The sequence below is a fragment of the Meles meles genome, chromosome 3, assembly GCF_922984935.1.
Source record: "Meles meles chromosome 3, mMelMel3.1 paternal haplotype, whole genome shotgun sequence".
In the NCBI taxonomy this organism is placed as follows: Eukaryota; Metazoa; Chordata; class Mammalia; order Carnivora; family Mustelidae; genus Meles; species Meles meles.
In genome coordinates, this window is record NC_060068.1 from 118,108,127 (window position 1) to 118,135,950 (window position 27,824).

Sequence of the window (27,824 nt, forward strand, 5' to 3'; positions counted from 1 at the left end):
TCACTCGGGGACCTGCGGCCGGGGGCTGCCCGCGGTGGGGCTCAAGTCGTGCGCGCGCCGGCGGGGGACAGCAGCAGCGGCGCCCGTTCCTTCCCATGGCGCCGGTGGGCGCGCGGGCGGGCCTCACCCGGGGCCGCGCGGGACCTGTAGGACAGACACAGGGCGCGGTGAAGGCGCGCTGCAGTCCCATACGACTTCCCTGCCCGCGCCCGTGCCCTGCGCAGTTCCGGGGAAGCCTCTTCTGCGGGAACCCCCGCACTCCCCGGGGGGGCGCTGACGTCATCGAGGAGGATGTCGTCACACGCCGAGGTTTCCCTGGTAGGGTTTTCCCGGATCTGAGACTCGGCCACCGCTACCGCTGCCGCGCTAGGGGACTCCAGGCGCACCAGCAGAGGGCGTGCGAAAGTCAGACTCAGCCTCAGTGGGCGCGCGAGGTTCGCCACTCCAGAGGGTACCACAGTTCGGAAAGGGTTTCAGAGGCCGGTGGATGGACCCCCGGGGCGCAGAGGAGGCGTCTCGGCGGGCGGCCCACCTCCTACAGCCCCACAGTCCGCCACTGACGCCCAGCTTCAGCCCAGTGCATACGCCTTGCTGCCCCTGGCACTCTAGGCCTTGTACCCGCTCCTACCCCTGGCCACCCAGAGCATGGAACATCCAGGTTCGCACTGCGGGCTCCTGGCTGTCGCCGCTCTCCTAGAGGGGGCTCACTCAGGTCGTTCCTGATGTTACTGCGTGTCACAGGCCTGCCTTCGTCTGCACCGCCAGGCGTGGGCCGTTCCTTCTTTTCCTTTCCTCCAGGCGCCTCCGCCTGTCACATCCCAGCTCCCAGCTCCGTTTCCCCACCCTCCTACCAATTCGCAGCCCCACTTGGCCCTACCCTCCTAGCTCCTGTGCTTCGTATAGCTTCCCCGCAATCCCTTTCCGTTTCTGCAGAGGGTAGGAAAAGTAGTTCATTTGCTTACTGTATCACCTGGTCTCTCATCACTCCAGATGGGCACGTCTAGTTCTGCCTCCTCCTCTCCACAGCCAGGGTTTAGAGGGGAACCTTGCATCCTAAGAGGCATGTAGGAGGGAACCCTGACTGCGGAGTGACGGGTGGCAGGCGACTATTCACCACCCCTGCAGAACAGAAGTGTGCCCTTCTTGAATGCCTTCTAACTATCCAGGGCTTTCACATACAACCCTTTGGGGAAACTATAGTTATTCCTATTTTACAGATGAGGGAGGGGGGAAGCAATTAAGTGTGTAAATGGCAGATGGCAGTGCCTTAATTTGAACCTGAGCCTGGCCACAAAACCCTAACCAGGGGTGAGGGAGTACTGCTGCTTGAGCTACTCTGTGGGCCTCTTCCAAGAGCCCCATGGACCCCCCCCTCCCTTCGTCAGCATGTCCAACACACACACACACACACACACACACACACACACATTTAGCTCTGGGAGCCATGGTGGGCCTGAGCCCTAAGCAGGGGTCTCCACATCAAGCTGTCTCAGACTGTTCTGGTAACAGGCTGGGGGGAAGCCAGGCCAGGGGCCATCCCACACTTCTCCCCAGATGGCTTCTGTCTGATTCTGTGGCTGCCTTGTGCCATGTGCCACTTGGTCCCCGTGCCAGTCCATTTCTCCTGGGCCTGTGTTCCAGAACAGACAATGACAAGAACAATAGCTCCACCCGCCCCCTCCACAACCCTGCCCTGAAGCTGCCATGGCGACGCAGCCCGGATGAAAACACGATGCTGCCAGTCACTGGGAGTTAATTAAATCTGTTGTTCTCCTTTTCCTGAGCCCACAGGAATTTTCAGGAATGCTCTGAGGAAGCTGGCACTGACTAGAGGGCCCCTTGGCCTGCACAGCAGAAACAGCTCCAGGTCAGAAAAGGTACTTCTGGGGCTGGAGGTGATGGAGTTCAGCTGAATTCGAAAGAGAAATACCTGCCAAGAACTGTCTACTGCATGTCTGGCCTTGTTCTAGACCCTTTCCATTCAGAATCTCATGTGATATGTAATGCCACCTGCTCAGCGGGGGCCCATTGACAGATGAGGAGATAGGCTCTTACAGAAAAATGACCTGCCCCAGGTCCCACAGCTAATAAGGAGAGGAGCTAGGATTTAGCCTGAGTCTGAGTCCAGAGTCTGTCAAGATACCTTCCCTTATGGGGCGCCTGGGTGGCTCAGTGGATTAGGCCGCTGCCTTCGGCTCGGGTCATGATCTCAGGGTCCTGGGATAGAGCCCCGCATCAGGCTCTCTGCTCCGCAGGGAGCCTGCTTCCTCCTCTCTCTCTCTCTCTGCCTGCCTCTCTGCCTACTTGTGATCTCTCTCTCTGTCAAATAAATAAAAATAAAATCTTAAAAAAAAAAAAAGAAAGATACCTTCCCTTATGTGGCCACTGGCATGTAGACGAAGAGCCCCATGCATGTGAGCACTGGGTATGTGAAGACTTGGCAGCCAGAGACACTGGGCCAAATGGCTGACTTGTAGGCAAAACGTACCTTCCTATTCCTTCCCAGTAAGACCCTGGTGCTTCTGGCCACCAGCCCTCAGCTCAAGAGTAGGAAAAGGCTATAGGGTGGAGAAACAGGGTGGCAGCTCCAAAGTTAGCAGGGAACAAAGGGCAGACCGCCCTGAGGTAGTGGGAGCATTAGGGTGTGTGTCTGTGGGCCACATCCAGGACCCCCTAGGTGCCAGTGTGGCTCATCAGCCAGGAGGCAGGACCCACTGCCACATTTTACAGATTAGGCCGCTGCAGGTCCAAGAGAGGAAGGCTCTCTGATGTTACACTGGTACCAATACCCAATTGAGTGGTCAGGGGTTTGATGCTAAACACTCCCTCCTGGGCTACTTCATTCCACGGTGCTCTGGCAGGTCCAGAGGGCATGCATCCTGCCTGGGGCCTCCCACCTGCCTTTGTCTAGCCCACAGGAGTTGCTCAGTACATCTCATCTAATCCACAGTTTGTGCTCAATACATAAACATCAAGAGAGTCATTCAGACCTTCCCAGCAGGCCAGGCTTCTCTAAGCTTCCTCCATTCTTCTGTGCATGCTCCTGCCTATCTAGGGAGCCTTTCTGCACAGACCCCACCTCAAGCCTCTTACTCACAGCCACAACTTCCCCTCCAGACTGTCCAGAGCCAATGCTGCACTTGTCCAGCTCCAACTGTGTGCTAGGGTGGTGCCTTCTGATGGCCTCATCCTTAAGCCTGCCATTTTATGATTGGTTTCTTCATTCTCTTTCCTTACCTTCTTGCAGGTTATTTGAATATTTTTTAGGATTCCATCTTGATTTATTTGTAGATTTTGTGAATGTATTGCTTTATATGGTTTTTTTTTTTTCTTTTAAAGATTTTATTTATTTGACAGAGAGAGACAGCAAGAGAGGGAGCACAAGCAGGGGCAGAACAAGAGGGAGAAGCAGGCTTCCCGCTGAGCCAGGAGCCCAACACAGGGCTCCATCACAGGACCCTGGGATCATGACCTGAGCCCAAGGCAGACGCTTAATGACTGAGCCACCCAGGTGACCCTCTGTATGGTTTTCTTAGGCCACACACTCACTGGGAGTATAGCGGGAGGACAAAAATGAGATACCAGGGGAGGAGTGTCTTAAGCCCTATGATGCTAGTCTCCTTGTCAGTGACCATGGTGAAAACTGACCTAGTTCATGCCAAGGATTTGGAGATGCCCAACAACATGAGTGTGGATGATGGCGGCCTCTGAGCTGGGGATACAGAGATGTGTATGTCCTTATGGCATACATGTCATACATGTCCTGCCTGAAGGCCGGACATCACAAATCATTCTCAGGCATCCTACAAACTAGTTAGCATTCCATTTGCCAGATGAGAGCACTTGGCTCCCAGGGACTCAGTTCTACCCAAAATCACACAGATTTCTTATTCTGGGGACTGACACACTGCTGGGGGCACCTACCACCTTGTTCTTCTGCATGAAGCACCCCACCACTCCAGTCTTAAACCCCAAAGATCTGTTAAATCCTTTATCTCAGTAAAGGGCCCACCATCCACTCCATCCACTAAATCCTGGTCTTTTGCAGGGTGCCTGGGCGGCTCAGTCGGTTAGGCATCCAACTCTTGATTTTGGTTCATGTCATATTTCAGGGTCTGAGACTGAGCCCTGCATCGGGCTCTGTGCTCAGTGCAGAGTCCGCTTGAGAGTCCCTCTCTCCCTCTACCCCTCCCCCCTGGTCATGTTCTCTCTCTCTCTAAAATAAAAAAAAAAAATCTTAAAAAAAAAAACCAAAAAAGTAAATCCTGTTCTTTTTACGCTCAGTGCACTGTGCCTTCGTCTGTCTACTTCCTTTGGTCCCCCAGCCACTGCCTTGGCCAAGCCACCATCATCTCTCACCTGGGCCCCTGTTGCCCTGCTTGCCACTGCTCTCTCTACTTCCATGCTGTGCCCCTGCCCAGCCCACCCACTTTCCATGTCGCCCATTTCCCCCAGACCCTCTCCTGCCTGAGCCCTCTGGCAACTCCCCACCACTTCAGGAGGCAGCCCAGCTCTTTAAGACAGTTTAGATGGGTGCCTCTCAACCTTGAATGATCATGAGAGCCATAGGGAGGGCTCGTTAAGACAGAGTGTTGGGCTCTGCTCCCAGTGTTTGGTTCAGTAGGTCAGGGTTGGACCTGAGAGTTTCCATTTCTAACAAATTCCCAGCAGATACTAATGTTGTGGTCCAGAGAGCACACTTTAAGAACTGACCTAGATCATGGCTTCTGGGATGAGTTCCTGCCAAGGTATCTGCAGCCTCACCTCTCAGTGCCCTTCCCTCTGCAACCAGCCCGTGTTCCCATCCTAGCTGCTCAGAGTCCTGCTTTCTTCCCCCCAGGGGCCTGCGACACAGCCTCAAAGCTCTTGCCCCCACACTTCTCACCTCCATGGCCTCACTGTAACTTTGCTGGACAAGTCAGCTCCAGGCCACCTCACTCCCCAGGTCGGATGAGAAGCCCAGGGATAGGGCAGTATGCTCTAGCTGCCTGTATGCAACTCCAGGGGTGGCGTCTGTCTTGTCATCTGGCATGTAGCCGCTCCGACACCACTTGTTGGGGTGACTGGATGATGCCCAGTTCCCTGTTTGGTCTTTTAGCCGTAGGACAGGGAGCATCTCAGGAGCTGGGTCTGCAACCCACTCACTCCTGGGAAAGGTCAGCCATTTACCAGAAAGTCACTGAGAGAGAGGCCATCACCCAGCTCTTGGCCCTCGCAAGCCAGTTTACAAATGAGATGAGGATCCCTGTATCCATGCGAATAAGAGGAAATTGGAAGCCTATGTCAGCGGCTCTGGCGTGGACGGAGGGAATCCCAGACAGCAGGGCTCTGGGTCATAACGTTCCCCAGATATAAGGCCAGAGCTGCTGGTCAAGTGAAGGGACAGCAGAGGGAGGGCAAATGTGGGGTACAGAGTGAGGATGGGATGGGAGAAGTTACTGCTAACCTGTCCTGCATGCCCAGCACATGCCAGGCCCACTGCTGGCCTCTTCACGTTCATGATCTCAGGGACACCCAGGAGGTGGCTGCTGCCATCCCAATTCTCCAGAAGAGGAGCTGGGGCCAGTTCAGGCCCATACAGGCAGGTGGTTGTGACGCCCAGGTGACTGCAAAGCCCCCTGTCCTGGCAGGAAGGGCATTTTAGGCAGGGCCTGGTGACAATTTTACACTCCTCCCACACCACGACACGTGAACTGAGGCCAGAGAGAGAGGGCTGCTGCCACAGTCAGCCAGGCATAGAGCTGACCAGAGCCTCATTTCCAGCTCAGCCAAGGTACTGGCTTGGCACCCTTGCCTATAGGTAACACCTCTATGACCCCACCCTGGCACTGGGCCTGGAACCCAGAGCTTGGAAATTGCAAACAGGACAACAGAGACTGAAGTCACAGAGAGCTTGTAGGCAGAAAGGCCCTATGTGGCACAATGTCTACTGTACCCACATCAGTCCTTCCAAGGGAGTTAGCCACACCTCAGGGGCTGGGGGAGATGAGGATGCCCTCTTCTGAGAGGCAGCATGTGTAACACACAGGACACTGAAGGGACAGCCTAGGGCTCAAATCCTGCTTCTGCCTTGATCAGGCTGTGTGGCCCCATCCCAGTTGTTCCCACTCCTGGGCTGAAGTTTCTTTGCCTATAAGACAGGGATGATGCGATCGGCCTAGCATTGCCAAGGGAGGAGCAAAACTGCTGAAGGATGTGAAAATCCTTCAAGACTGGTGTACACAGCTGCACGTGACAAACCAAATGCCAGCACTTTGCAGCCTCAAGAGGCTCAAATATGGAAAGCAGCCCATGGTGCTACATCTACACAAGCCTGGGAGTGGCCCAGTAAAAACTGCCATCGCCTTTCCACAGACCAGAGGTCACCACCGTGTGACTCTCAGGCTGGACACAGATCATGGGCATGTTTTTTGGGCCCACAATCAGTTTTTTAAAATATTCTGATCAGTTGCCAAATTTAAAACCCAGGAGATTTTACATGAAAGTCTGGACTTTTGGTTTATCTTGAAAATTATCTGGTCATTCCAAGTCCACATTCTCACAGAGTGACATAGACTGTAGCTGAGTAGCTCCCTGGCCCACCTCATTCCATTGCTCCCTGGGCCCTAGATGCATTTGGGTTTCCAGTCCCTGAACTAGAGTGAGCACCCATAGCAGCTAGCACTACACAGACCCATCATTGCTGAATTCGACCACAGCCAAGGCTGCAAGCTGATCAGACCACAGAGCCCCCAAACCCAGAACTAGGGCCTTGGGGGTTTCCCAGGTAACTGAAGTAGCCCTCCCTGCTCAGGTTCACCCAGAGAGAAAATGGAGGAAGGGAGCCAGCCCAGCAGCATCACGGTCCCATAGAGCATCTGGGTGAACAAGAATCTAGCTGATTTTGCTGGAAGAAGGAAAGGTGTGCTAAGGGTGGAAAGACATGGGAATTTCCTCACTGGAAGAATATGAAAGAAAGTTAAGGCTGCTCCTCTAGAAGGCCCTCCAGTCCTTTTCTGCCTGGGTCACAAGAGATGGTGTGTGGCAGGCAGAGAGCAGCTGTGCCAGCAGAAAACCTTCACTGAAAACCTAGCTCCAACACTTACTGAATGTGTGACCTTGGGGAAATCACTTTACCTCTCTGAGCCTTGGGAGTCTCTAAAATGGGGATAATAAACTTACCTTGTATAACGTTGAAAGGATTAAGGGATAATGGATGCAGAACACTCAACACAAGTCTCACACAGAGCAGGGACAGAACGAAAGGAGCCGGTGAATAATTCCAAAGGCATTCCTGCCTGCAGGAGGGAGACTCAGGACTGACTCAGGGCACCACCCATCTAAGGGCATCTTATGCCAAGGCCTCAAATCCCTGGGATGATGGTCATCTCTGGTGCCCAGGACACTTTCCTGGATGGGAAAGGAAACCCAAGGATGGTTGTGGTCACCGGGATGTTGAGTGCAAGGTCTGCGATTGGAGGCGGGCGTCTGCTGAGTCAGGTCTGGGAGAGCTGGCAGGAGGACCATTTCTCTCCCCAGCACCCTGCCACTGCCGGCTGGGGGAGGTTGGGAGAGGAGCCAGAGGTCATTTCCTCTGACTCAGCGGCCATTCTCCTCCCAGAGGAGCTCCCCTGGAGGACAGAGCATCTCCATGTGGCATTGGCCTGCCTGCCAGCCAACCTGCATGCCACCCAGTACAGTCTGGGCTTTGTGCTCAGACAAGAAAGAGACACTTGTGATCCAGACAATGGGCCGGGGCGCTCCCATTGGCCTGAGCTTCATCTTCCCTGGGTCAGCAATGTCCTTTCCTCTGCTCCTGCCCACTCTGCTCCCACCACTCCCAGGAGAATGGTGGCTTGGAACACGGAGCAGAAACCCACAACCGGCCCTAGCCGCGGTCTGGCATATGCCCTGGCCATGAGGAGGAGGATGTGAGCTTCTTTCTTCTCCCCGGGTAAGGAACATCGCCTCTGTGGCACCCAACTCGGATCAGGCTATTTCGCCGGCGAGAGGTGGTAGAGGTGGTGGGGGTGCTGGAGCACAGACGCCGGACCCAGCCTCCAAGCCTCCTCCTCCCGAGGCAGGCCTAGGGGCTGGGCCGCCCCCACGTTTGCAGCCACCCCAGGAGCCCTGCTGCGACGACTGCAGCCACGTGGGAGCCAGCTCGTGCCCACGGGGCCGCTCACCCCCCCCCCACCCCCATCTTCGACGAGCTGTGGAGGCAGGCACACCCAGACTAGCGAAGTTACCCCCACCGCTCCAGGGGGAGTCCCCGCACCCCCTCTCCCCCTGCGCCCCTAGGCTGCGGCCCCATTTGGGGTGGGGGAGGGGTGGGAGGGGGCGTCGCCGCCCCGCAGCCGCGTTGCCGGGGAGCGCAACCCCGTTGCTGTGGCAACCGTTTCCAAGCGAACCGGTGGCGGCTCGCTCCCGGCTTTGGCTCCCTCGCTCACTGGCGCCCTCCCTCTCTCTCCCTCCCTTCCTCCCTCCCTACCTCCGGAGTGGGCTGGGGGAGGGGCTGGCCGGGGCGGGGGTCCGGGGCGGCGACCCAGGACCAGAGCGCGGAGCTGCCCGCGGGGAGGGGCTCAGCCCGGGATCATCTTCTTCCCGCGCTCCGGGCCCGCCCGGCCTGCCGCCGCCGCGGTACTCACGGGCCCAGGCATCCTCCTCGAGCTCTTCCTCCTGGCTCGGGGCGAGTGGCGCGGGCCCCGCGGACAGAGCCCCCGGCCGTGGGGGAGGCGGCGGCGGCACCGGGAAGCTGGCTGTGGCACGAAGGCGGCTGCGAGCGCTGAGCTAGAGCCGTGGGGCGCGCGCACGGGCGCGTACACGGCGCGTACCAGCCCGGCGTGCGCGCGCGCGCGGCAGCCGACACAGGGCCCCCACCCCCAGCCACTCGCCGCCGAGGAGGCTGTCCTGGGAGCCGGAGGCGGAGGACCTGGCACCCACCTGCCGCGTGGAGACTCGCACGCGGGGCGCCGGGCTCACCCTGCACAGGGAAAGCAGGCGCCACGCCGCACAGCTCCTGGCAACAGGCTGTCCGGAACGGGGTGCACGCAGGCAGACGGGGTGTACACAGTTGGCCGAGCACACAGGATGCTCAAGCCAAACAGCCGAGGTCAAGGACCCTGACACACACACACTTCAACCCAGAAAACACACACACGTCCATGCCCTGGCCACATCCTGAGAGGCACTGCACACATGCACTGGGCAAGGGCTGGAGCAGGCAGGCCCCCCCCCCCGTCGTTCCAGCTTACCAATACACGGCCCCCTCCCAACTCACAGCCCCTCCCAGTGTGTCCCCAGTGAACATACATCACCACATGTCTAGTAAAAAGTGGCACAGGAAGAACACAGCCCTGGTCTTCAAGGACCCCACTCATCCCTAAGGAATAGTGGTGAGGCCTAGTAAAGGCTCCACTGTTTAGGGGGAGTCTAAACCTGGAGGTTCATCAGTCTCTCTTAATTGGGTTGTTTCCGGTCCAACTTCTCTGTCACACTTACGGTAATCTTCCAAAAACACCCTCCGCCATCATATCAGCTAGGACATTTTGATTTGCAAGTGACAGAACCCCAAAATAAATAGGTTTGAGCCCAGAGGTGTTCAACTCATCTAACTGAAAGGTTCGGAGGTAGATTTTAGCTGTGATTACAATTGGTTCCTGGTCTCCCAACAATGGTATCAGACATTTAACTGTTCTCTCCACTCTGCATTCTTCTGTTTGCATCATTCTTGAAAATTCTTGGTGTATATCCTGCCACCCAACCCCAGAACCCCAATTCTTTCCCAATAGTTCTAGCAAGCCCCCCAAAAGACTCTTTGGCTTAGTGTCCATTGGTGAATGAATCCAGTTGGTCATGCCTAGGTGAGGGGATATATGTTCAGCCACCCAGTACCCATTTCCTTTTCTTTGGGTATAAGCACCCTATTTCATCAGGGGGACTGACAGCATGCCAGGGTTGTCATCAGGCTGGGCCTTTGAACCCAAGGGTCCTTCTCCCTGAGTGCACAGTGAGATTTCCAGCTGGGCGTTTTGGGCTCCTTGAGTTTGCAGTCCAGCTCAACAATGCAGACATGGACATGGCTGTTGCATCTTGCTTCTGGGGATCATATCCTGATGAGAATGGGGTCTGTGACTAAGACCCTGGGGTGCCCCAGTCCTGGTTCTTCATGTTCCCCCATACCCTTTTAACACTCTGTTAGTTGGAGGACCGTTCTGTCACTTGCAACCAAAGATCTCTAACAGCCTCACCTGGGTCACATACTCTAGGTGTCTATGTATGCAGGGGGTACAAACCCAGCCCCATCGAAACCACATGGACTAAGACAGGAGGTTTCCCAAAGTAAACATGGGGTGCTTTTTGTACATCCTAGGCAGACTTCCCAACACAACCAGCTGAAATCCTCTAGGGCTGCCCCTGCCTTCTAGATGAAGCCCCACATCCTCAACATGGCTTTCAGAGCCCTGCACGGCTCTCACGGACTTTGGCTCCAGTTGCTTCCTTTACCCACCCATAACCACCCACTCCACCTCAAGCCATCCTAAGCCACTGGAGGTCCTAGACCATCCATATGGCTCCTCCAACCAGGTACATCTGGTTCTGTGTCCTGGAGAGCACCAATTCTGAGACTTTTGTTCCAAGAGGCCTCCCTGCTTGGTGTTGACCCCCAGCCCCAGCCACTTAGCATTCCCATCCCTGCCAGCTCTAGAACCATCTCCGCCACAGTGCCGATCACTCTGGGTCTTAAAACTGTTCCCATTTCCATCTCCCTACCAGGCTGAGCTCCAAACTGGTGGGGCCTTGTCTCCATCTGGGTCCCCAGCTCCCACCACAGAGCTGGACTCACTATGCCAAGAGCTTTAAGGTGAGTTGAACTGTAGCCAACAAGTTCCCTGGATGCCTCTCTAACCCAAGGGGGAGCTTGGAGGGAGGTCTGAACCCATCTGCAGAGTGCTCCAGGGACCTACTGATCCAACTGATATCCACTCGCCCTTATACGCCTGCTCAGGGCTGGCTTCAGCCAACTGATAACCTAACTGCCCTCCCACCAAAAGAGAAGGGCAAATGCACCTCAGGCCTCAACTTCACACATCATGAGTAAGATCCAACTTCATCTTCAGCTGGCTTCCTTGCCACTGTGCAACAGCAGCTGACCAGCTGGAAGACCTTGGGCATGGCCCTCTCTGGCTTCCCTCAAGTTAACGGAAGCAGCAGCACATGCTCCACAGACCATCAAGAAGTGGGCCACCACCAGAGAGGCCCCTTCCACTAAGTCAGTGCATAGAACCTTCTGGATGCCCTTGAGATGGCTATCAGCCTGGCACCCAGCACCCACTCCCCTAATTGGCAACAGTCCTGTCAAGTGACCCAGGGGCAAAAGGAGGTGATAGGCTGCTTTCACAGATTCTCATTTCACAGCTGCCCTGAGAGGGGATGGGTATCACACCCATTTTTCTAGAGAAGGGAAGGGCCTATGCAAAGCCAGCTTGAAAAGTGGCCTGGCTGACTTGAACCCAGAACTGTCTGACTGCATGTGGACCTGTGGCACTGGCCCCCAGCCCACAGGCAAGGAACAAACCCTTACTGAGGTTACAAAGCATCCTTAGAGGGCTGGGAGCACTGGGTGACTATGGTATGGCAACAGATCTATGAAGTCTGGCGCAGACTTGCCAAAAGACTGTCCTCTCCTTCCCTGCATAAGTAGAATGCTATGGAATGTTCCCCAATCCCTCTGTCCCCAGGTGAATAAGTCTCCTTTAAGACCTGGCTCAACTTTTCAGAGAACCCTGCCTAGTGCCCTCATGGCTGGTCCCCACCCACACTTGCCACAGCCTAACTCCCAGCATCACCACTGTCTCACCTCTGCCTGCCACATTTCCTGCTTCCAGGGCTGAGGGATGGCCCTAGTTCACTGGCCCTGGGCTGCACACACAACAGGTGTCCGGGTAGGACAGCATTGGCGGATGTTTCTAACAGCAGCTTCCACCTTGCTCCCCAGGCCACTCCAAGTCCACAGCTGGTCACCAGACCACCCTGGCCGTGGAGGGGACCCTTCCAGCTAAACCTGCTTCCCCAGTCCAGGTAGAGCCAAACTCTCACCCTAGTGGGGACCCAAGGCTTCTTCCCTCAGGCTTCATCCCATTTAGGAAGCTGAGAAACTCACTGGTGAGCCCAAAGGCCACTGAGGCCTGGACGCCTGGAGAGGCTAGTCCAAGATGAATTCAGGGGCGGGGGGAGGGAGTCCAGGGCATGTTGGAAGGGTAGCCCCACCAGGCCCACCTCTGATCCCTTCCCACTTCCAGCAGGGCGAGGGAAGCAGAAAGACCCCTGGAACACCAGGAGCAAGAAAGAGGCAGGCAGGGTGGCTGGCCAGGTTTGTGCTCGACTGTATTCACTCAGAGACACGTGGCAGCTTACATTGGACAAAATGAGTAATAAAAATTGGCTTTAAATACGGAAAAACCAGGGCCCTATAATCCCATGCTACCCTAACACTGGGACCAGGATGGCTATTACCATCTGGGGAAGGACCAGAATCGGGGCCTGTGGTGCAGGCACACACACACCTCGGCCAACCCCCTTCACATACACGCACACGCTCACATACATACCCCACAGGCACACACAGGGAGGGATGGATTATTGCTGGGCACATGTGTCTATTGTTAAGAGGGGAGTCTGGAATGTTTGAGAGTTGGCCAGGGACAACCTCCTCCCCCCTTGCCATGGCCTGGGCTGGGGCGTTTCTGCAAGAGGTGTCTTCAGGACAGGGCCCAGCATGAGGGACGAGGCACCCTGGGAGCTGGAAGGCAGAGGCAGACCCATCTGGGACAGCCTGGGCAGTGGACTGATGGGTCCCAGGGTCAGCCCAATCTCTGGTCACACTTTGGCACAGGCCTAGGGGATACAGAGGCCCCAGATCCAGCTTTGACAAGTGCTGAGAAGGGACAACAATGGACCCCAGAGGTGGTGGCCTGAGCCCAGGGCGGCAGAGGCAGGCATGAGTCTCACTCGGAGGTCGGCGGTGGCGAGCACAGTGCTGGGGGCTCAAGGGCCTTGTCTGGCCCAGTCTCGGCCTGTCCAAGCTGGGCCGAAGGAGCCTTGAGTTTGGCAGTGGCCCCTCTGCCAGCTCCAGGGTGGGTCTTAAGAACACTCTGGTTGCTATATACATTCGTACAAATACATAAATACAGAAAGCCCCAAGCTCCACAGACAAGAGCTGAAGGGACGCACCTTTGTCCCAGGGACAGCCCAGGCCTTGCCCGAACCCAGCCAGACAAGGTGCTGAGGGGCAGAGGACACTGGGGACAGCTCCGGCTGTGTTCCCCAGGCCACAACTCGCGTGGGCAATGGGGAAGACCACTGTGCAAAACTGTAAACAGCGCTCGGAGTAGCTGCTACCGCCAACCACCGGTGGAGGCCTCAGGCTGGGGGCTAGAGGCGGGTGGGGAGCTCGAGGCGGGTGGGGAGCTCTTCCTCACTGTCGCTGCAGTTCCCACAGCAATCCTGGAGGGATGGGGAAGACACGGAGGGAGAGAGGCAGAGCGAGTGCCATTAGCCACCAGTGCTACTACCCAGGCCGGCCCTGCCAGGAGCTGCCTGGAGCCATGCTCTGGGCTGGGGGCTCTCTGCGAGGGGCCTGGAGCAGCAGCTCAGGCCAGACATGTGTGGACATCAGCGCAGAGGATACTGACAGCAGGCTGAAGTAAGAGGGTCCGGGCGAATCTCGGGCTTTGCCAGAGCAAGGCCCTGTCCACACCCTCTCCCCCAGAGATGGTGGAGGCAGAGCATGGGGAGACAGATGGCTAAGCAAGGCCAGCAGCTTGAAGGTGCCAGGGTGCAGGGAACGAAGTAGTTGGGGGAAGGGGGGAGCGGGCACCAGACTTCTTTCGCCCACATCTCGCCTCTGCCATGGAAGGGCTGCCTGTGGCTCCCCGAGGCCTGGCAGCAAGGCCAACCCACGGGGAGCCCACACTGCTCACCTCTGGAAAGAGAAAAGAGGCCGTGAGCCCAGCCAGGGGTAGGGGACAGGCGGGAATGAGGCCAGAGACCCTGGGCACACGTGGCGCGGTTGGAAGAGGCCCACTCCCAGCACACGCGAGCACCAGCTCTGCCTCCCACCCACCGTCCCCCGGAACTAGGCGAGGGGCCGGGCTGGGATGCCACTGGGGCTTACCTGACGGCTGAAGAGTCTCTGCAGCAGTCCCTTCTTGGGGGGCGCAGGGGGCTGACCCTTCCAGTCCAGGTCTGGGGGAACCGAGCCATCAAGCCCAAAGACATTCAGCTCCTGGAAGCACTCAGTCTCCACCATCTGCCCGAGCACAGGCAGCGGTGAGAGCCGGCTCTGGGCCTCAGCTCTTGAGCCCAGCCCACCAGCTGGGCAGCTCCTTACCTCATTCTGCCAGGGGATAGGCACACTGCCCGTGGCAAACTTCTGGTAGAAGTCCTGGTCAGTGGGCTCCAGCTCCACCCCCTTCACTGTGGAAAACTGTTCGATGTCCAGAACATCCTTGCAGTAAATGGCCTGGGGCTGGTGGGGACAGAAACAGCGGTCAGACGGAAGCAAGAGGCTCACAGGCAGGCACACGCATATGCTTGCCCACCTACATGCACACGGGCAGTTCAGCCCTGAAAGTCACCGGAGCCTTGGCCTGGCTATGCCCCAACCCTTGCAGTTCTCGGATTCGGAGTCGGAAACTAGGTGCCCCGTGCACTTGCTAAGCACGGCAGTCCGTTCTCGAGGTCTTTCCCACTCTGTAAACTAGGGGTTATTAACTCTCATTGCTTCTGACTGGTGAGGCTTCATAAAGGCCATGCCTCTCCCTGTCAATGGGAGCTGACTGGCTGCAGCCAAGCAGCCCTGCAGTGCCTTAGGGAATCAGTGACAGGCAACCCCCCTAACCACACACGGCCATCTGGGGGTACAGTGCAGGCAGGATCTTAGCTGCCTGAGCTAAGCGTCCCCATGCAGGGCCTGGCACTGACAGGTCCTCTGTCCCAGGATGCTCCAATGGCCTGCCCTATCCCCTCAAGCTTCACAGACAACCTGAGGATTAGAACAGTCCTCCCAACTCCCCACACCCTCAGGGCCCCTCCTGGGAGCCCACCTCACTCCAAAAGGCCAGCGTCTTTTTTATCTTTGCATTGTTTTCTAAATTCTACTATTAAGGATGTCAATTAAAACATCGTCAAAGGGGCGCCTGCGTGGCTCAGTGGGTTAAGCCTATGCCTTCGGCTCAGGTCATGATCCCAGAGTCCTGGGATTGAGCCCCGCATCAGGCTCTCTGCTCGGCGGGGAGCCCACTCCCGCCCCCACCCCCCGCCTGCCTCTCTGCCAATGAAATGATCTCTGCCTGTCAAATAAATAAATAAATTCTTTAAAAACAACAACAACAACGTCGTGTAAAATAGTACTGCTGCTTTGGAAAACAATCTGGCATTTCCCCAAAAGGTTAAATGCAGCATTATCATATTAGTCAGCAGTTCCACTCCTGGCTATATATCCAAGAAAAAGGAAAACGTATGTCCCCACCAGCACTTGCATGCCAATGTTCATAGTAGAAGAATTATTCACGATAAGCCCAAAGTGGGAACAACTCCAATGTCCATCCACTGATAAACACAATGTGGCACACTCAAACAAAGGAGTATTATTCAGTAATAAAAAAGGAAGAAAGTAGGGGCACCTGGGTGGCTCAGTCAGTTAAGTGTCTGCTTTCAGCTCAGGTCATGATCGAGTCTCATGTAAGGACCCCTGCTCAGTGGGGAGTCTGCTTCTCCCTCTCCCTTCGCCTATTCCCCTGCTTTGCTCTCTCTTAAATAGCCTTTTAAAAAGGCAGGGGGTTGGGGGCCTGGGTGGCTCAGTTAGTTAAGCATCTGCCTTCAGCTCAGGTCACAATCCCAGGATGCTGGGATCGGGCTCCACGTTAGGCTTCCTGCTCAGGGGGGTGTCTGCTTCTCCCTCACCCTCTGTGCCTCCCCACCACTCATGTGCTCTCTCTCTCAAATAAATAAAATCTTAAAAAAAAAAAAAAAGGAACAAAGTACAGGCTACAATACTGATGAACCTTGAAAACATTACCCTAAGTGAAAGAAGCCAGTCACAAAGTACCACGTATTGAATAACACCATTTGCATGAAATGTCCAGGACAGGCAAATATACAGCGACAGAAAGTAGATGAGCGATTGCCAGGGCCACAGGGAGAGGAAAATGGGGAATGAGTGCTAATGGGTACTCATTTTGTTGGGTGGGAGGAAAGGGGTGATGTGAATGTTCTAAAACTCATTATGGTGATGGTTGCACAACTCTGAATATGCCAAAAGCCATTCAGTCACACGCTTTAAACGAGTGAATTATAGGGTATGCACATTAAATCTCAACAAAGCTATAAAAATAGTATCAGTATCGAACTTGCTGCTTCTCTGTTCTGTCTAAAAAGTTAAAGTCCAGAGCACTGATTTTCTAACTTTGAAGACTCAGGGGTGGTGGGATGATTTCAAGGTTAGATGAGAAGATGTACACCGGAAGCATGGGGAAACTTGATTGCGGGGTCAGCCCCAAGGCAGGCTGCTCTCAGTTCAATCACTCACAGCAAGGCCCACACCCCAGGATGCTGGTGAGGCCAACAAGGCACAATTCTTCCTAGCTGGACTCCTACTTGTACTCACCCTCTCTAGCCCTGCCTCAACCCCTCACAGGCCTGCTCAACCCCCGCTCCCCCCTCCCAGGCCCTGTCACACTTAGAATAAAACCTTGTGCCTCTCCCAGCCCACGCTCACTCCTGCCACACTGGCCTCCTCGCTGATCTTTCCCTCAAGGCTTCTCCTTCTCCCTGGAATGCTCTCACCCCAAAACTCGGCCCAGCTCTCTCCTTTGCATTTTTAGGCTTCTGCTTAACCATCAGGTCCACCCTGTCTAAAAATACTCCCACCCCCATCATTCCTTATCTCCCTCTAGCTGCATTTATCCTTTTGACATTAGCTGCTATTCTTTTTCTCTTAGTGCTTTACTTCGGCACGCTCCCCTCTACAATAGGAAGGCAGGACTGGGCTCTGCTGACCTCTTTATCTCCGAGCTCTGGCACTTATGGGCACTCAGACATTTGCTGAATGAATAAATAGTCAGTGTGTGGCTGACAGCCATCAGTCTGGCCTGCCGGTGACCCGTCAATGCCAGGACCCAGTCAGTCCTCTTTACACATGGGAGGAGGGCAAGCACATAACTTCATCCTGGCCACCCACAATGTTCCCTGTGACTTCACACACAGAAGCCTGAACTCAGTGGGAGGACAATTCACAGGATGAAGCAGAGCTGAGGGATCAAGTCCTGGCAACATTGCACGAAACCCTGATGCGGGCCCGACGCTATGACCTTCTGGCCAAATGAACGAATGAGCTCCATGCCAGACAGAAGCTTTAGTTGGGCTTCTGCCACCTGGAATATGATGATGACTCGAGGGTGTCTCTGCCCATGGAACGCCTAACCCCCACAAGATACTCAGTAAATGGGTGACACTCTGCAAGGGACATCAGCACCACGAGGTGTGGTGGGCACCGATATTCAGTCCCTGACCCCTGCTGACAATGGCATGTTGGTTTTCCATCAGGAACCCAACCTCCCCCACTGGCTGTGGGTCAGGTGGGCAAGTGATCCAAGTGTGGCCGCTGAGGGGCTTCCGAACAATCAGTGGCAATAAGCACTAGATTTCGGACTTTTTTCCCGCTTTTAGGACTTCTTTTGAAATTATTGGGCAAGAGGTACACTGTGTCTCCTGGGCTGGCTGAGCTGGTAGGAAGTGGACCTGAAATGCTGGGTCTACCACTGCCATACCCTAGGGAGAGCCGCCAGAGAGTAAAGACCGCACGCTGGCCTGTCCAGCGGGGTGGGAGAGGAAGAGGGACTCCCTGGCAACACTGCTGGAGCCCCAGGTCCAGGCATGCCCAAAGCAAGATCAGTCCTGAGGCTTTCCACCTGTGAGAGCCCACTGAATTCTGTCCTGTCGGCCAAGCCATTTGAGTTGGGTTTCCTGACGTTTAAACTGAAGGTGTCCTGACTGCGCCTCCGAGAGCCCTGAACCCCGAGCCCCCCCACCGCCTGCCCCAGCGCGGTGCGGCCCGCCCTCAGCAGGAGTGGAAAGCACTAACGTCAGGCTTGAAGGGTGGCTCCAGCATGCCAGCTCCCAGCCGCTTGAAGTTCAGCTTCTTGAAGAGGGGGTGTTCCTTCACTTCGCGGGCACCACCTCCACGACACCCCAGGCGCTCAGCGGGGTCCTTGCACAGGAGCTACAGCGGGGCAAGGGGGGTCAAGGTGGCCTGGGAGAGATGGCTGCTGCCCACCCCCCCAACCCCCGGTCCCCACACCTAGCCGGTCTGCCTCCTGATGGCCGCCATACCTGGGAGCAGAGCGAGCGGGCCTGTGGGGAAAAGCGCTCAGAGTACTCCTCAGGCACCTCCTTCACCAACCGCTCCACCTCCTCTCGCTTGATTTTCTTTTTCCTCTGTTGGAAGGGGGACTGGCCTGCGATCATCTCGTAGAGGAGGCAGCCCAGCGCCCACCAGTCTGGGCTGAATGTGTACCGTTCATTCTTCACCACCTCCGGAGCTGGGCAGTGGGGGAAAGAGGAGTGAGGGCCCGGCGGCAGGCACCGCCTGGGAGGGACGTCAGCACATGGGATGGCCCCTGCCCCACCAAAAGGGGCCAATGTGGCCCTGCAGAAGGCCAGGTTTGGCAACTTTTGAGGAGAAGTCAGAAATCTGTGTTTTTAACGTGAAGCTGTCCGGCCTATCATATGTTGGTAACCCATTTCAGTTGTTTTAAAAACACTTTGATTTAAAACACAAATGTAGGCCACATCGGGTCTGTGTGGTTATGTTTGCAATCTTGGGATTTAGTATAGAAGAGACTCACCTGCCGCATACCTACACCTGCTGGGCGGGGCACACTGGGATCTCTGCCCCTCCTGCCTCTCTGCATCCTCAAGACCACTCTGGGAGCCCGTATGGCTGCTCTACAGTTGGGCCAAGTGGGGCTGGGAGCAGCAGTATTGGGCCTGAGGACATGCCACAAACAAGAGCTGGGGCCCTGCAACTGGGGCTCTGTCTGCCGTGTCTCATGGTCCTCAAGGGGAATATGGGGCCCATCTTGGCACTGCAGATGGGCACTTCCTCTGAGGACCCGGGCAGTTCAGGAGAGGGCAGGACGGGGACGCTAAATTCAGCCCCTTCTCATCCTTCTTGGTAGCCACTGGCAAGCCCAGCCAAGAGCAGGAGCTCAGTATCTGGTGAATGAACATGTATCCGCAGGTGTGGGGGAGGCCCTGGCTGAGTCTCTGGCCTAATTTATACAAGAGGGCTATCAGCTCTCTCTACTCCCCGAGACACAGAAGACTCCCAAACAAGTGGTGGGGCCCAGCCAGGACAGCAAGGGGACCCCAGAGGCAAGGCGGTCAGGGCAGAGGGAGACTCACCCATGTAGCCCACAGTGCCCACACGACCCTTGATGGTCTGGCCCTCTGGCACGTGCACCGCCAGCCCCAGGTCAGAGATTCGGATATGACCTGAATGTGCGTGGAGAAGCAGGGCGGGGGGGGTGGGCATGAAGCAGGTGAGCCAGACCCTGCCCTACTCCACAGCACCCCACCTCTGAGGCCCCCCCCACCCACCGTGGTCATCCAGTAGGATGTTCTCCGGCTTCAGGTCCCTGTGGGGAGAGAAGGGCAGGGTCAGATGTTGACGCCACCACCTCCTAGCTCACTTGTCTGCTGGGATGGAATGTGCAGGAAGGTGCGGGAGCCATTTATTGTGGGGCTGAGAGGCGGCCCTGCCCTCCCTCACAGCAGCCCCAACTTGAGGGAGCGGCCCCAGGATCTGTCCCGTCAGGACCACCCTTCCTGAGAGTCCCCAGGCAAGTGGAGAGCAGCTCCCACGTGGGGGGACAGCAGCAGGAGCCTTGTCTCCGCTGGTGATGATGTAGTCCCACCCTCCCCCACTGACTGGTGGGGGACTCTACCTTTCCTGTCCAAGGGGGCTACTCATCTGTCCCTTCATGGGGCTATTGTGAGGTTCAAGTGAAATCACTGCCCGTAATGACAGGAAGAGCTGTCTGCTGACAAGTGCCTAACGCCGGGCTTTGTGCATTTCACTGCGTTATCTCATTTGGCCCCTAAAACCACCTGCAAGGCAGGAATTAAGAGTCTCTGCTTCCCAGAAAAGTAAAGAGCATGCGGAGCAGGGAGCCGACTAACCCAGGGTCACAGAGAGAGGGGTGACAACACCAGCATTCACGGGAGCAAGCCAGACCCTGAGGCAGTCAAGCGCACTGGGGCATGGGCAAGTGTGGCAGGGCTCAAATGGGCTCCTGTGTGCCTTGGCAGCCTCCGCCCCCACCCCCACTGCAGCGCCCCCTGCGGGCAGGCCCAGGGCCAGCACCTGTACACAATGCGCTCCCGGTGCAGGTCCTCCAGGCCACAGCAGATCTCCGCAGCGTAGAAGACAGCCCGCGCCTCAGGGAAGCCAGCCTGGCCCATGTGGTAGATGTGGAATTTGAGGTCGCCTCCGTTCATCAGCGTCAGCACCAAGCACAGCGCGTCCTTGGTCTCGTAGGCATAGGCTAAGCTCACCTGTGGTCGAGGGGACCCGAGCCCTCAAGCAGGGGCCAGTGGCCACCCAGTGAAAAGGCTGGCACCAGCCACCCAAAAAATCCTTCTCAGTGCCAGTCCTTGGGACCCAGCCTGCTCCCCAGGCCTGGTGTCGACACCCCAAACCCGCCCTTTCCAGGCATCTCAGAAGGTGGTAAGGTGATGCCTGGAGGGGATGGGGCAGGGCGGGAGGAGACCTAGCACTGTGTGGGGAGGGCAGGGCAAATGCATGGCCAGGAGCAAGGGAGGGGTCTCCTGTCTGTACTTACTACAAACCTACTGTTCACTTTCTCCAGGATCTGCTTCTCATTCAGTGCCATGGCCTCCCCTTTCCGCTTCTTGATCCGCTTCTTCTCCAGCTTCTTGCATGCGTACATCTTGCCCGTTGCCCGCACCTGGCAGGCACACACCTGGAGCCAAGGTAGATGGGCAAATAGGGACCAGCTGTGCCCTTTCTGGGGCTACAGGAGTTCGGGGAAGGGATGCTGGTCCAGGGCCCACTGTACTCCACCTCCCCACTCCATCAGGGGCTCTGGCCTGGCCACTCACCTCACCAAAGCCGCCTTTGCCCAGGACTCGGTACTGCCTGAAGGTGTTTTTGGTCACTGGCTGCCTGTGGGCAAGGGATTTCAGAGCAAACACTGGCTAAGCAGGGGCCCAAGGCCTGTGAGAGTTCCAGCAACTTAGCCTACCGAGGCCCAACCTTCAAGGCACTCACCTTTCCAGCCACTTCCACTGTAGGAAACGGTTGAAGTAGATGCTGTCGAGGTAGTCGGCAAAAGGAGCCATGCTCAGGTACTCGTGGGTCAGCCTGTTGAGAGGGCCCAGCCCGTAGATCAGCCCCTGAACCCCCAGGTTCTCAGCTTGTTGGGCCAGACACCCTGTTATGTGCATGCTCAGCCTGAAAGGCAGCAATCATCAGCAATCCCTCTTGCTAACCCGATGAGGCGGGAGGCATGCACCCTGCAGAAGTTGAAGATACCACAGAGAGGGAAGGCAACCCGTCCAAGCTCACACAGCACATGCAAAGCCAGGGTGAGAGGCTGAGCTCCCTCCCCAGCTGCTGAGCCGTTCACAGCCTTCTAGGCCCACAGAAGCCCCCTCCCCAGGACACAATTCCAGGCCTGTGGGCAGGGAGAGGCTTACCGGGTGAGCTCCTGGAAGAGGTCTTTGCAGGGACCCTGCTCCAGCCGCTGGGAGCAATTAGTCACCAGCTGCCGGGGGACCTCAGGGATGAGGTCAGGACCCTAGGGACAGGCAATAAAGCAGTCAGTGCAGGGGGCTCCCTTAGCCTGCTGTAGGTGAGTGCTGCACCAGCCTGCCCAGTTGCTGGACTCAGTTCCATGCTACCCTTGAGGCAGGGTGAAGCAGAGCCCCTGGCAGACTGCCCAGCCTGGCCCACCCTCCTGGGCTCTCTGCCCGCGGTCTGCCTGGTGAACCCGGACTAGGTCCAGAGCACTCTCTGCCCAGGCTGTAGTCATTCCTCTCCCCATCACTGAGCTCTGCCCACTGCTGTCCTCCCTCCATCACTGCTCACTCACCGTGTGGCTCAGAAAATTCTGCACTAGTCGCCGCCCACAGGCCTTCCGCTTCTCATCGGGGGTCACTTCATACTCGGCCTGCAGGGTGGGAAGCAGGGAAGCTTGGGGTCTGGGCAGAACAACAGGTGTGGGGAGATGGAACACACTTGGCCGAGGGGCCCCTGCCCACCCTCGGGGCTGGCCTGGGCTGCACTCACCACTCCATCCAGGAAGGCAATGCAGCGGGTCAGCTCGGGCCTCGTTGCGCAGAACTCACGGAAAAGCAGACGCCCGATGGGCTGCCGCTCGCACAGACTATGGTAGTCACGCTCTGCAAGCAGGGGTAGGAGCTACTGGGTTCCCAGACCTGGAGCCTGCCGGCGGGGCCCTCCTGTCCATACCACCAGGCCCTGAGCCCCAGTAGCAGCTTCCAGCCCTGTAGTATGGAAGCCATTATCTCCTTTAGAACCCTCACCACAACACTGAGGTGGGCATTACTCTTTTTGGGTTTTTTTTTTAAGATTTTATTTATTTATTTGCCAGAGAGAGAGAGCACAGCAGGGGGATTGGCAAGCAGAGGGAGCAGAAGACTCCCTGCTGAGCAGAGAGCTGGATGTGGGACTCCATCCCAGGACCCTGGGATCATGATCTGAGCCAAAGGCAGATACTTAACCAACTGAGCCACCCAGGTATGCCGACATTACTGTTATTTCCGTCACAGCTTGGGACTCTGAGGCCCAGAGAAGCCAAGTCATTAGCTCAAGGTCACACAGCCAGGAGTATGGCCCCAGAGCTAGGCCCTCACCCTCCACCTGCTATCTCCAGGTTCACACCACCTACAGACGTCACAGTGCTGGGTTTGGGTGTGGTTTGTGAGGTTCCGGCCAGGCCCAGGCTAGGCCCAAACCTGCTGCCTGCCTGGCGAAAGTGCAGGAGGAAGCTGTGGCTTCCGGCGAGCTCGAGGCTGGGCCTCCTTCCTAGGCCGTGGAAGCAGCCATGGTATACTCCTTGCCCACGTGCAGGCTATCAGAGGGGCCTAGGTAACCTTGGGTGCTGTGCAGACCTGGGTCCTCAGCCAAGATAAGCAGGGGTCCTGGCCCTTCTGGTCCAGGTTTTGCTGCCCCCTCCCCCACACCTGCCACTCATACCACTCTGAGGTGGCCTGTGCTAAACATGGGCTTGGGGATCCTCACACAGTCCCCCTCTGGGCTGGCTCCAGCCTCCACTGTGCCCTCTGTCCCTCAAACCCTAGGCCTGACCCTCCTTTCCTCTGCTTCTCTCAGACTGTCCCAAATCTGACTCTGCCCTACTCCCCCGATCCACCCACCCACCCACCTCTGCTGTCCTGTTTGCACTGTGTTCTCCACCCATCTCAAGCCCAGGAACTGAAACTGGGTTGGGTGGTGCAGCCTCAATCTTCCTGCTCCCCAGACCCCCCCAACCCTGCCTGCTCCAGGCTGAGGTCTCAGGGGAAGCTCCCCCAGCACCCCCAAGTCTCCACCCAGGCCTCACCGAGGCTGAGACGCAGCTCTTCACACTGGCTGATGTGGGGAAACTGCAGCATCTGTCGCCATTTCTTGCTTTTGCCTTTGCGATTCCCACCACCACCTGTGGGAGCAAACGGGCACTGGGTCTCCAGTCCCACCGCCACTCCACTTCCCTTCCCACGCGGGGCATCCGGAGGCCTTCTGGGCTCAGCCCACTCTAGGGGGCACCTCAGGTCTTCATCCCACATGCATCAGCATGCCTTCGCTGGACTCTGGGACACACACGGTCCCCTGGGCCCTCCTGCTTGGGGGACTGCTGAGCAGGAAGATCCAAGAGGGTAGCAGGGACAGGCCACTGGGAGTAGGGGAAAGGGGTGGTGTGTATGGAGGAGGGGCTTCCAGGAAGCCTTAGCTGCTTCCTACCAGGTAAGAGGTTCCCAGGAGAAGAAAGTAGAGGACATAAGAGTAGTGGGAACTAGGTAAGTCAAGGCACAGAAGGAAGAGGCTCCAGGAAATGTGGGACACGCCTGAGACATGCCAGAGGCACAGGGCAGCCTGGGTCCCTGGGAAGGCTTCAGGCCCCTATTACCTGGCCCTGCACCAGAACTATCAGAGACTTTAACAATGTGGTGGCAAGAGGACTGGAATTCAGGGTGCCCACTTCAGTACACAAGGACTTCCGTGGCTCTGATACCTGCCTCATTTTACCCAGCTGACTCCCTCCCTATAGCTGCTGAGACCAGAGTAGCAGCCCAGGTGCCTACAGAGCCAGATGGGACAGTAAATGTGGGCCAGGTGGGAGACAATAGTGAGTGGTGGGGAGTGTGGTGAACTGGGCTGTGCATGCCTGGGTTGTTGCCAGGCAGGAATGCAGGCTCAGTGTGGCTAGCTGGGAATCTGGGAATCTGGACTGTTACGGGAAATACTGATTCGTATTTTTTGTAAAAACCCACTGCAGCCAAATGAATTAAACCTGATAGAGAGCTAGCCAGATGTGGCCCTTGGGCCAGGAGGTTGAAAATGGAAGGGCCCGAGTCTTGGAGCCCCACAGTCAAAGGTCTGAATCTCTAATTCACGGTTTAAGGCCCATCACTTGCCCTCTATGAACCTCAATATCCTCATAGGTACTTTGGATCCAAAGCCGCCTCTAGAGGTGTTGTCAGGGTGACAGGGACAGTCTGTGTCTAGTACTCTGCAGGGCTGGGGCAAGAGGAGGGCCTTAGCTCCAACAACTCACGGCGAGCTCAGGCAGCCACTTTTCCCTGCCTGGCCTCAGTTTCCCCTCGGTTTAGCCAGCCTTATTTTCATCTGGCCTGACTGAAGGCAGGTGGCACAGGGGAAGGGGCTGCTCCAGGGATGGGGCAGAGCTGGGTGCCTCCCTGGATTCTGTGGGGATTCTTAGGTCTAAGCCGCCTGGAGGAGGAAATGTTGCAGGACACCCATTGGGAAACCCACTAGCAGCCCTGCAGCAGCCCGCACCCGGCATACCCCACAGTCATTGCTCCACTGTGAATGAGCAACAGACCCCCACCCCCAAGCCTGGGCAAGGCCTCCCCAGAAGGGGAACTCCTCCCCCACCCCCACAGGTCCCTCACCCAACCCTCCATCCGCTGGCCTCCCCCCACCAGTTACTTCCTCCTCCCCCTCCTCCCAGCCACATCAAGGCAGCAGCAAGAGTCACATGCAAATATCCTGTCCTGGAACTGCCACCAAGAGTCAGTGGGACTCCTCCCTGACCTAGGCTGGCCCCCTCCCTGGGCCTCTGGGTGCCTGGGCAAGGAAGGAGGACTAAACAAGGGCTTGCTCCCCTCTTCCCCCCACCAGTGCTGCCCCACTTCATCCTCAGCAACGCTGCCACACGAGGCACAACCTCATGAGAAAATGGAGGCCTTGAAATGAGGAATCAATTTGGCCAAGATAACCAAGCCTGGAGGTACCAGAAGCAGAATTCAAACCCAGCTCCCTAGGAGCACAACCCATGCTTCCTCCCCACCCCAAACATGCCATGCCAGCCATCCCAGGGCTCCCAAACCACTCAGGGCCTCAGACCCGTTTGGGAGGTGACAAAGGCCAGGCCCCAACCTGTCAACCAGCTGATAAAGGGATTCCAATGCAACCAGTCTATGGGCCAGGGTTTAGGGCTCAGTGACAACAGGGATTTCTTTTAGTTTTCATGTCCCATCCCCAACCATTCCCCATAAAGGGTTACTAAAGTTTAGAGAGAAGAGACTTGTCTAGAAGCATGCAGGTGGGAGGGGCAGAACCAGGTTGGGTATGGGCTCTCCAGGGAAGGCAGCAGTCCAGGTCTGGCCATACCCCACGACACCTCACCCGCGGCCTGAGGAAGCCTGTCCTGAGGTGCCACACTCTCCGGGCCAGTCGAAGCAGTGCTCCCAGCAGGCCTGAGGCCCAAACTGGCTACAGCCCTAGGGAGGGAGGCCTGGCCAGGATCTCCCCACCCCTCCTCCCTAGCTGGCTAGATGACGAGGCAGAACAGAATCGGCAGATGCCCCCAGAGGCTAGGAGGAAGGCCTAGCCCTGAGACTCGATAAGGGACAGGAGATAAGGCAGGCTTTGGACACTAAGGACCCAGCCTGCCATGCCTACTTCCAGGCAGCACCTCCCAGGGGCCAACACACACTAGGCAGGCAGGGGGTACCAGATGCTGTGCCATCTGAGGGCTCCTCTGGGCTGCCTTCAGACTCTAATGGGGACATCCTGTGTCCGAGGCCTGGGTCAACCACAGTCTCACTGTATGACTTGGGGGCTAGTCCCTAGTCTGAGCCTGTTTCCCACCTGTAAAATGGAGCAGAAAAGTGAAGCAGATGACTCAGCCTGGAAGCCCAGCAAAGGGTGGAAAATGACCATGTCATGACCTCCCTGCCCTAGAGTTCAAAAAAGGGTCTTGTTCACCGCTGGTCCCCAGCACCCTAGACGGGACAGGGCAGAGAATGAGTGTTCCGTGATTATGTTACTGAGGTGGACCATGGCAGGTTAGGGCCAGACTGACCAGAAGGCAGTGAGGACCAGGTCTGGTCCTCTGTGTCCCCCAGGACCTTCAGAGAGCAGGTGTCTCCTAACATTTGGGGTGGAAGTCCTGAGAAGCTCAGTACACACTCACCAGACTTGCTCCCTCTGCCAGGCTGTGCACTAAGTCCTGCCAGCCCCACATGCTCTCTGCCTTCAAAACACAGCTCCCACTTATTTCTGTGCCCGTTTAGCCCACTAAAACGTGGGTTTCCTGAGTACAAAAATTATGACCCATTCGCCTCTGTCCCCAGTGTCCTGAGGCACAAAGCAACCTATGTGACCAGCAGTTACCCCCAAACCAGGTGGGTTGTGGTACCGTAGTGGCTCCGCTCATTCATTCTGCAACCTTCATCCTGCACCAACTTTGTGCGGATCCAGGCTGGGCGCTAGGGTCTGGGCCTGAGGCACGTGGGGTAGGCTACCCTTTCTTGGGGCATCTTCTCACCTATCACCTGGGACAGGCCTCAGAGAGGCTCTCCAAGGACCCAGGTCCCACCCTTCCCTCTTCCTTCCTCCCTCTTTCCCTCATCGCACCCCCCCCCCCCCCCACCGCCCGCGCCGCGAGGGCGGTGGCCTGACCCCCGCCCCTTCCTGGGCCGCGGCACCCCGGGGCAGGTGCCGGGTACGACTGGCCGGAAGGGCTCGCCTCTGCGCTGGGTGCGAGGCGCGGAGCGCGCTGCCCTGCGGGATCTGGAGACTGGGGCGCCCAGCCGAGCTCGGAGGCCGCGCGCCCGTGTTCCCCGCACCCGGCCGCCTTCTCGGCCGCCTCACCTTCCCGGGCCTTGAGTAGCACCGTGTTCGCTACGATGTTCTCGAGCTCCATGGGCTGCGGCGCCGCCGGGCCCGCCGGGCCGCGCCGCCGGCCGGGATCGCTCTCGGGAGCCGGGGCCGGAGGGCGATCGGCGCGGCTCGGCTCGGCTCGCAGTGACCGCGCCGCGGCCTCCCGGGCCTCCCCGGCCGCCGCCGCCCGCAGCGCACACTCCGCCCCCTCCTGGGGGCCACCCCGGCGCCGGCCCGCCCAGCCCTGCCCTCTGTTTACTTTACGCGGCCAGTAACCAGGCGGGTGCTCCCCGCGCCGTCTTCCCATTAGACAGCCTCTTTATTAACCCCCGCCTTCCGAGCCAGGGATTCGCCCAAAGGAGCAGGGAGGCGGGACTTCATACGTCACCTC

The 27,824-nt window shown here is 57.2% G+C and overlaps 1 protein-coding gene across 3 annotated transcripts; it reads right to left on the minus strand.

The window, feature by feature from the left end:
* Positions 1 to 18: 18 nt before the first annotated feature.
* On the minus strand, positions 19 to 27,637 carry GRK6 (G protein-coupled receptor kinase 6). Of its 3 annotated transcripts, none has more exons than XM_045999765.1 (16): positions 27,425 to 27,637; positions 23,649 to 23,744; positions 22,355 to 22,467; positions 22,158 to 22,235; positions 21,763 to 21,863; positions 21,335 to 21,427; positions 21,166 to 21,229; positions 20,886 to 21,026; positions 20,408 to 20,598; positions 19,642 to 19,679; positions 19,447 to 19,536; positions 18,373 to 18,581; positions 18,125 to 18,262; positions 14,372 to 14,509; positions 14,156 to 14,290; positions 19 to 144 (listed from the first exon to the last, which is right to left on the minus strand). In XM_045999765.1, exons 1-16 carry the CDS (start codon positions 27,474 to 27,476, stop codon positions 124 to 126), a joined length of 1,698 nt encoding a protein of 565 aa, XP_045855721.1. In that variant the 5' UTR covers positions 27,477 to 27,637; the 3' UTR covers positions 19 to 123. The 3 variants fall into 3 exon arrangements, with proteins under 3 accessions (XP_045855721.1, XP_045855720.1, XP_045855722.1); XM_045999764.1 differs by lacking the exon at positions 19 to 144 and adding an exon at positions 12,350 to 13,485; XM_045999766.1 differs by lacking the exon at positions 19 to 144 and adding an exon at positions 13,504 to 13,963.
* Positions 27,638 to 27,824: the final 187 nt, after the last annotated feature.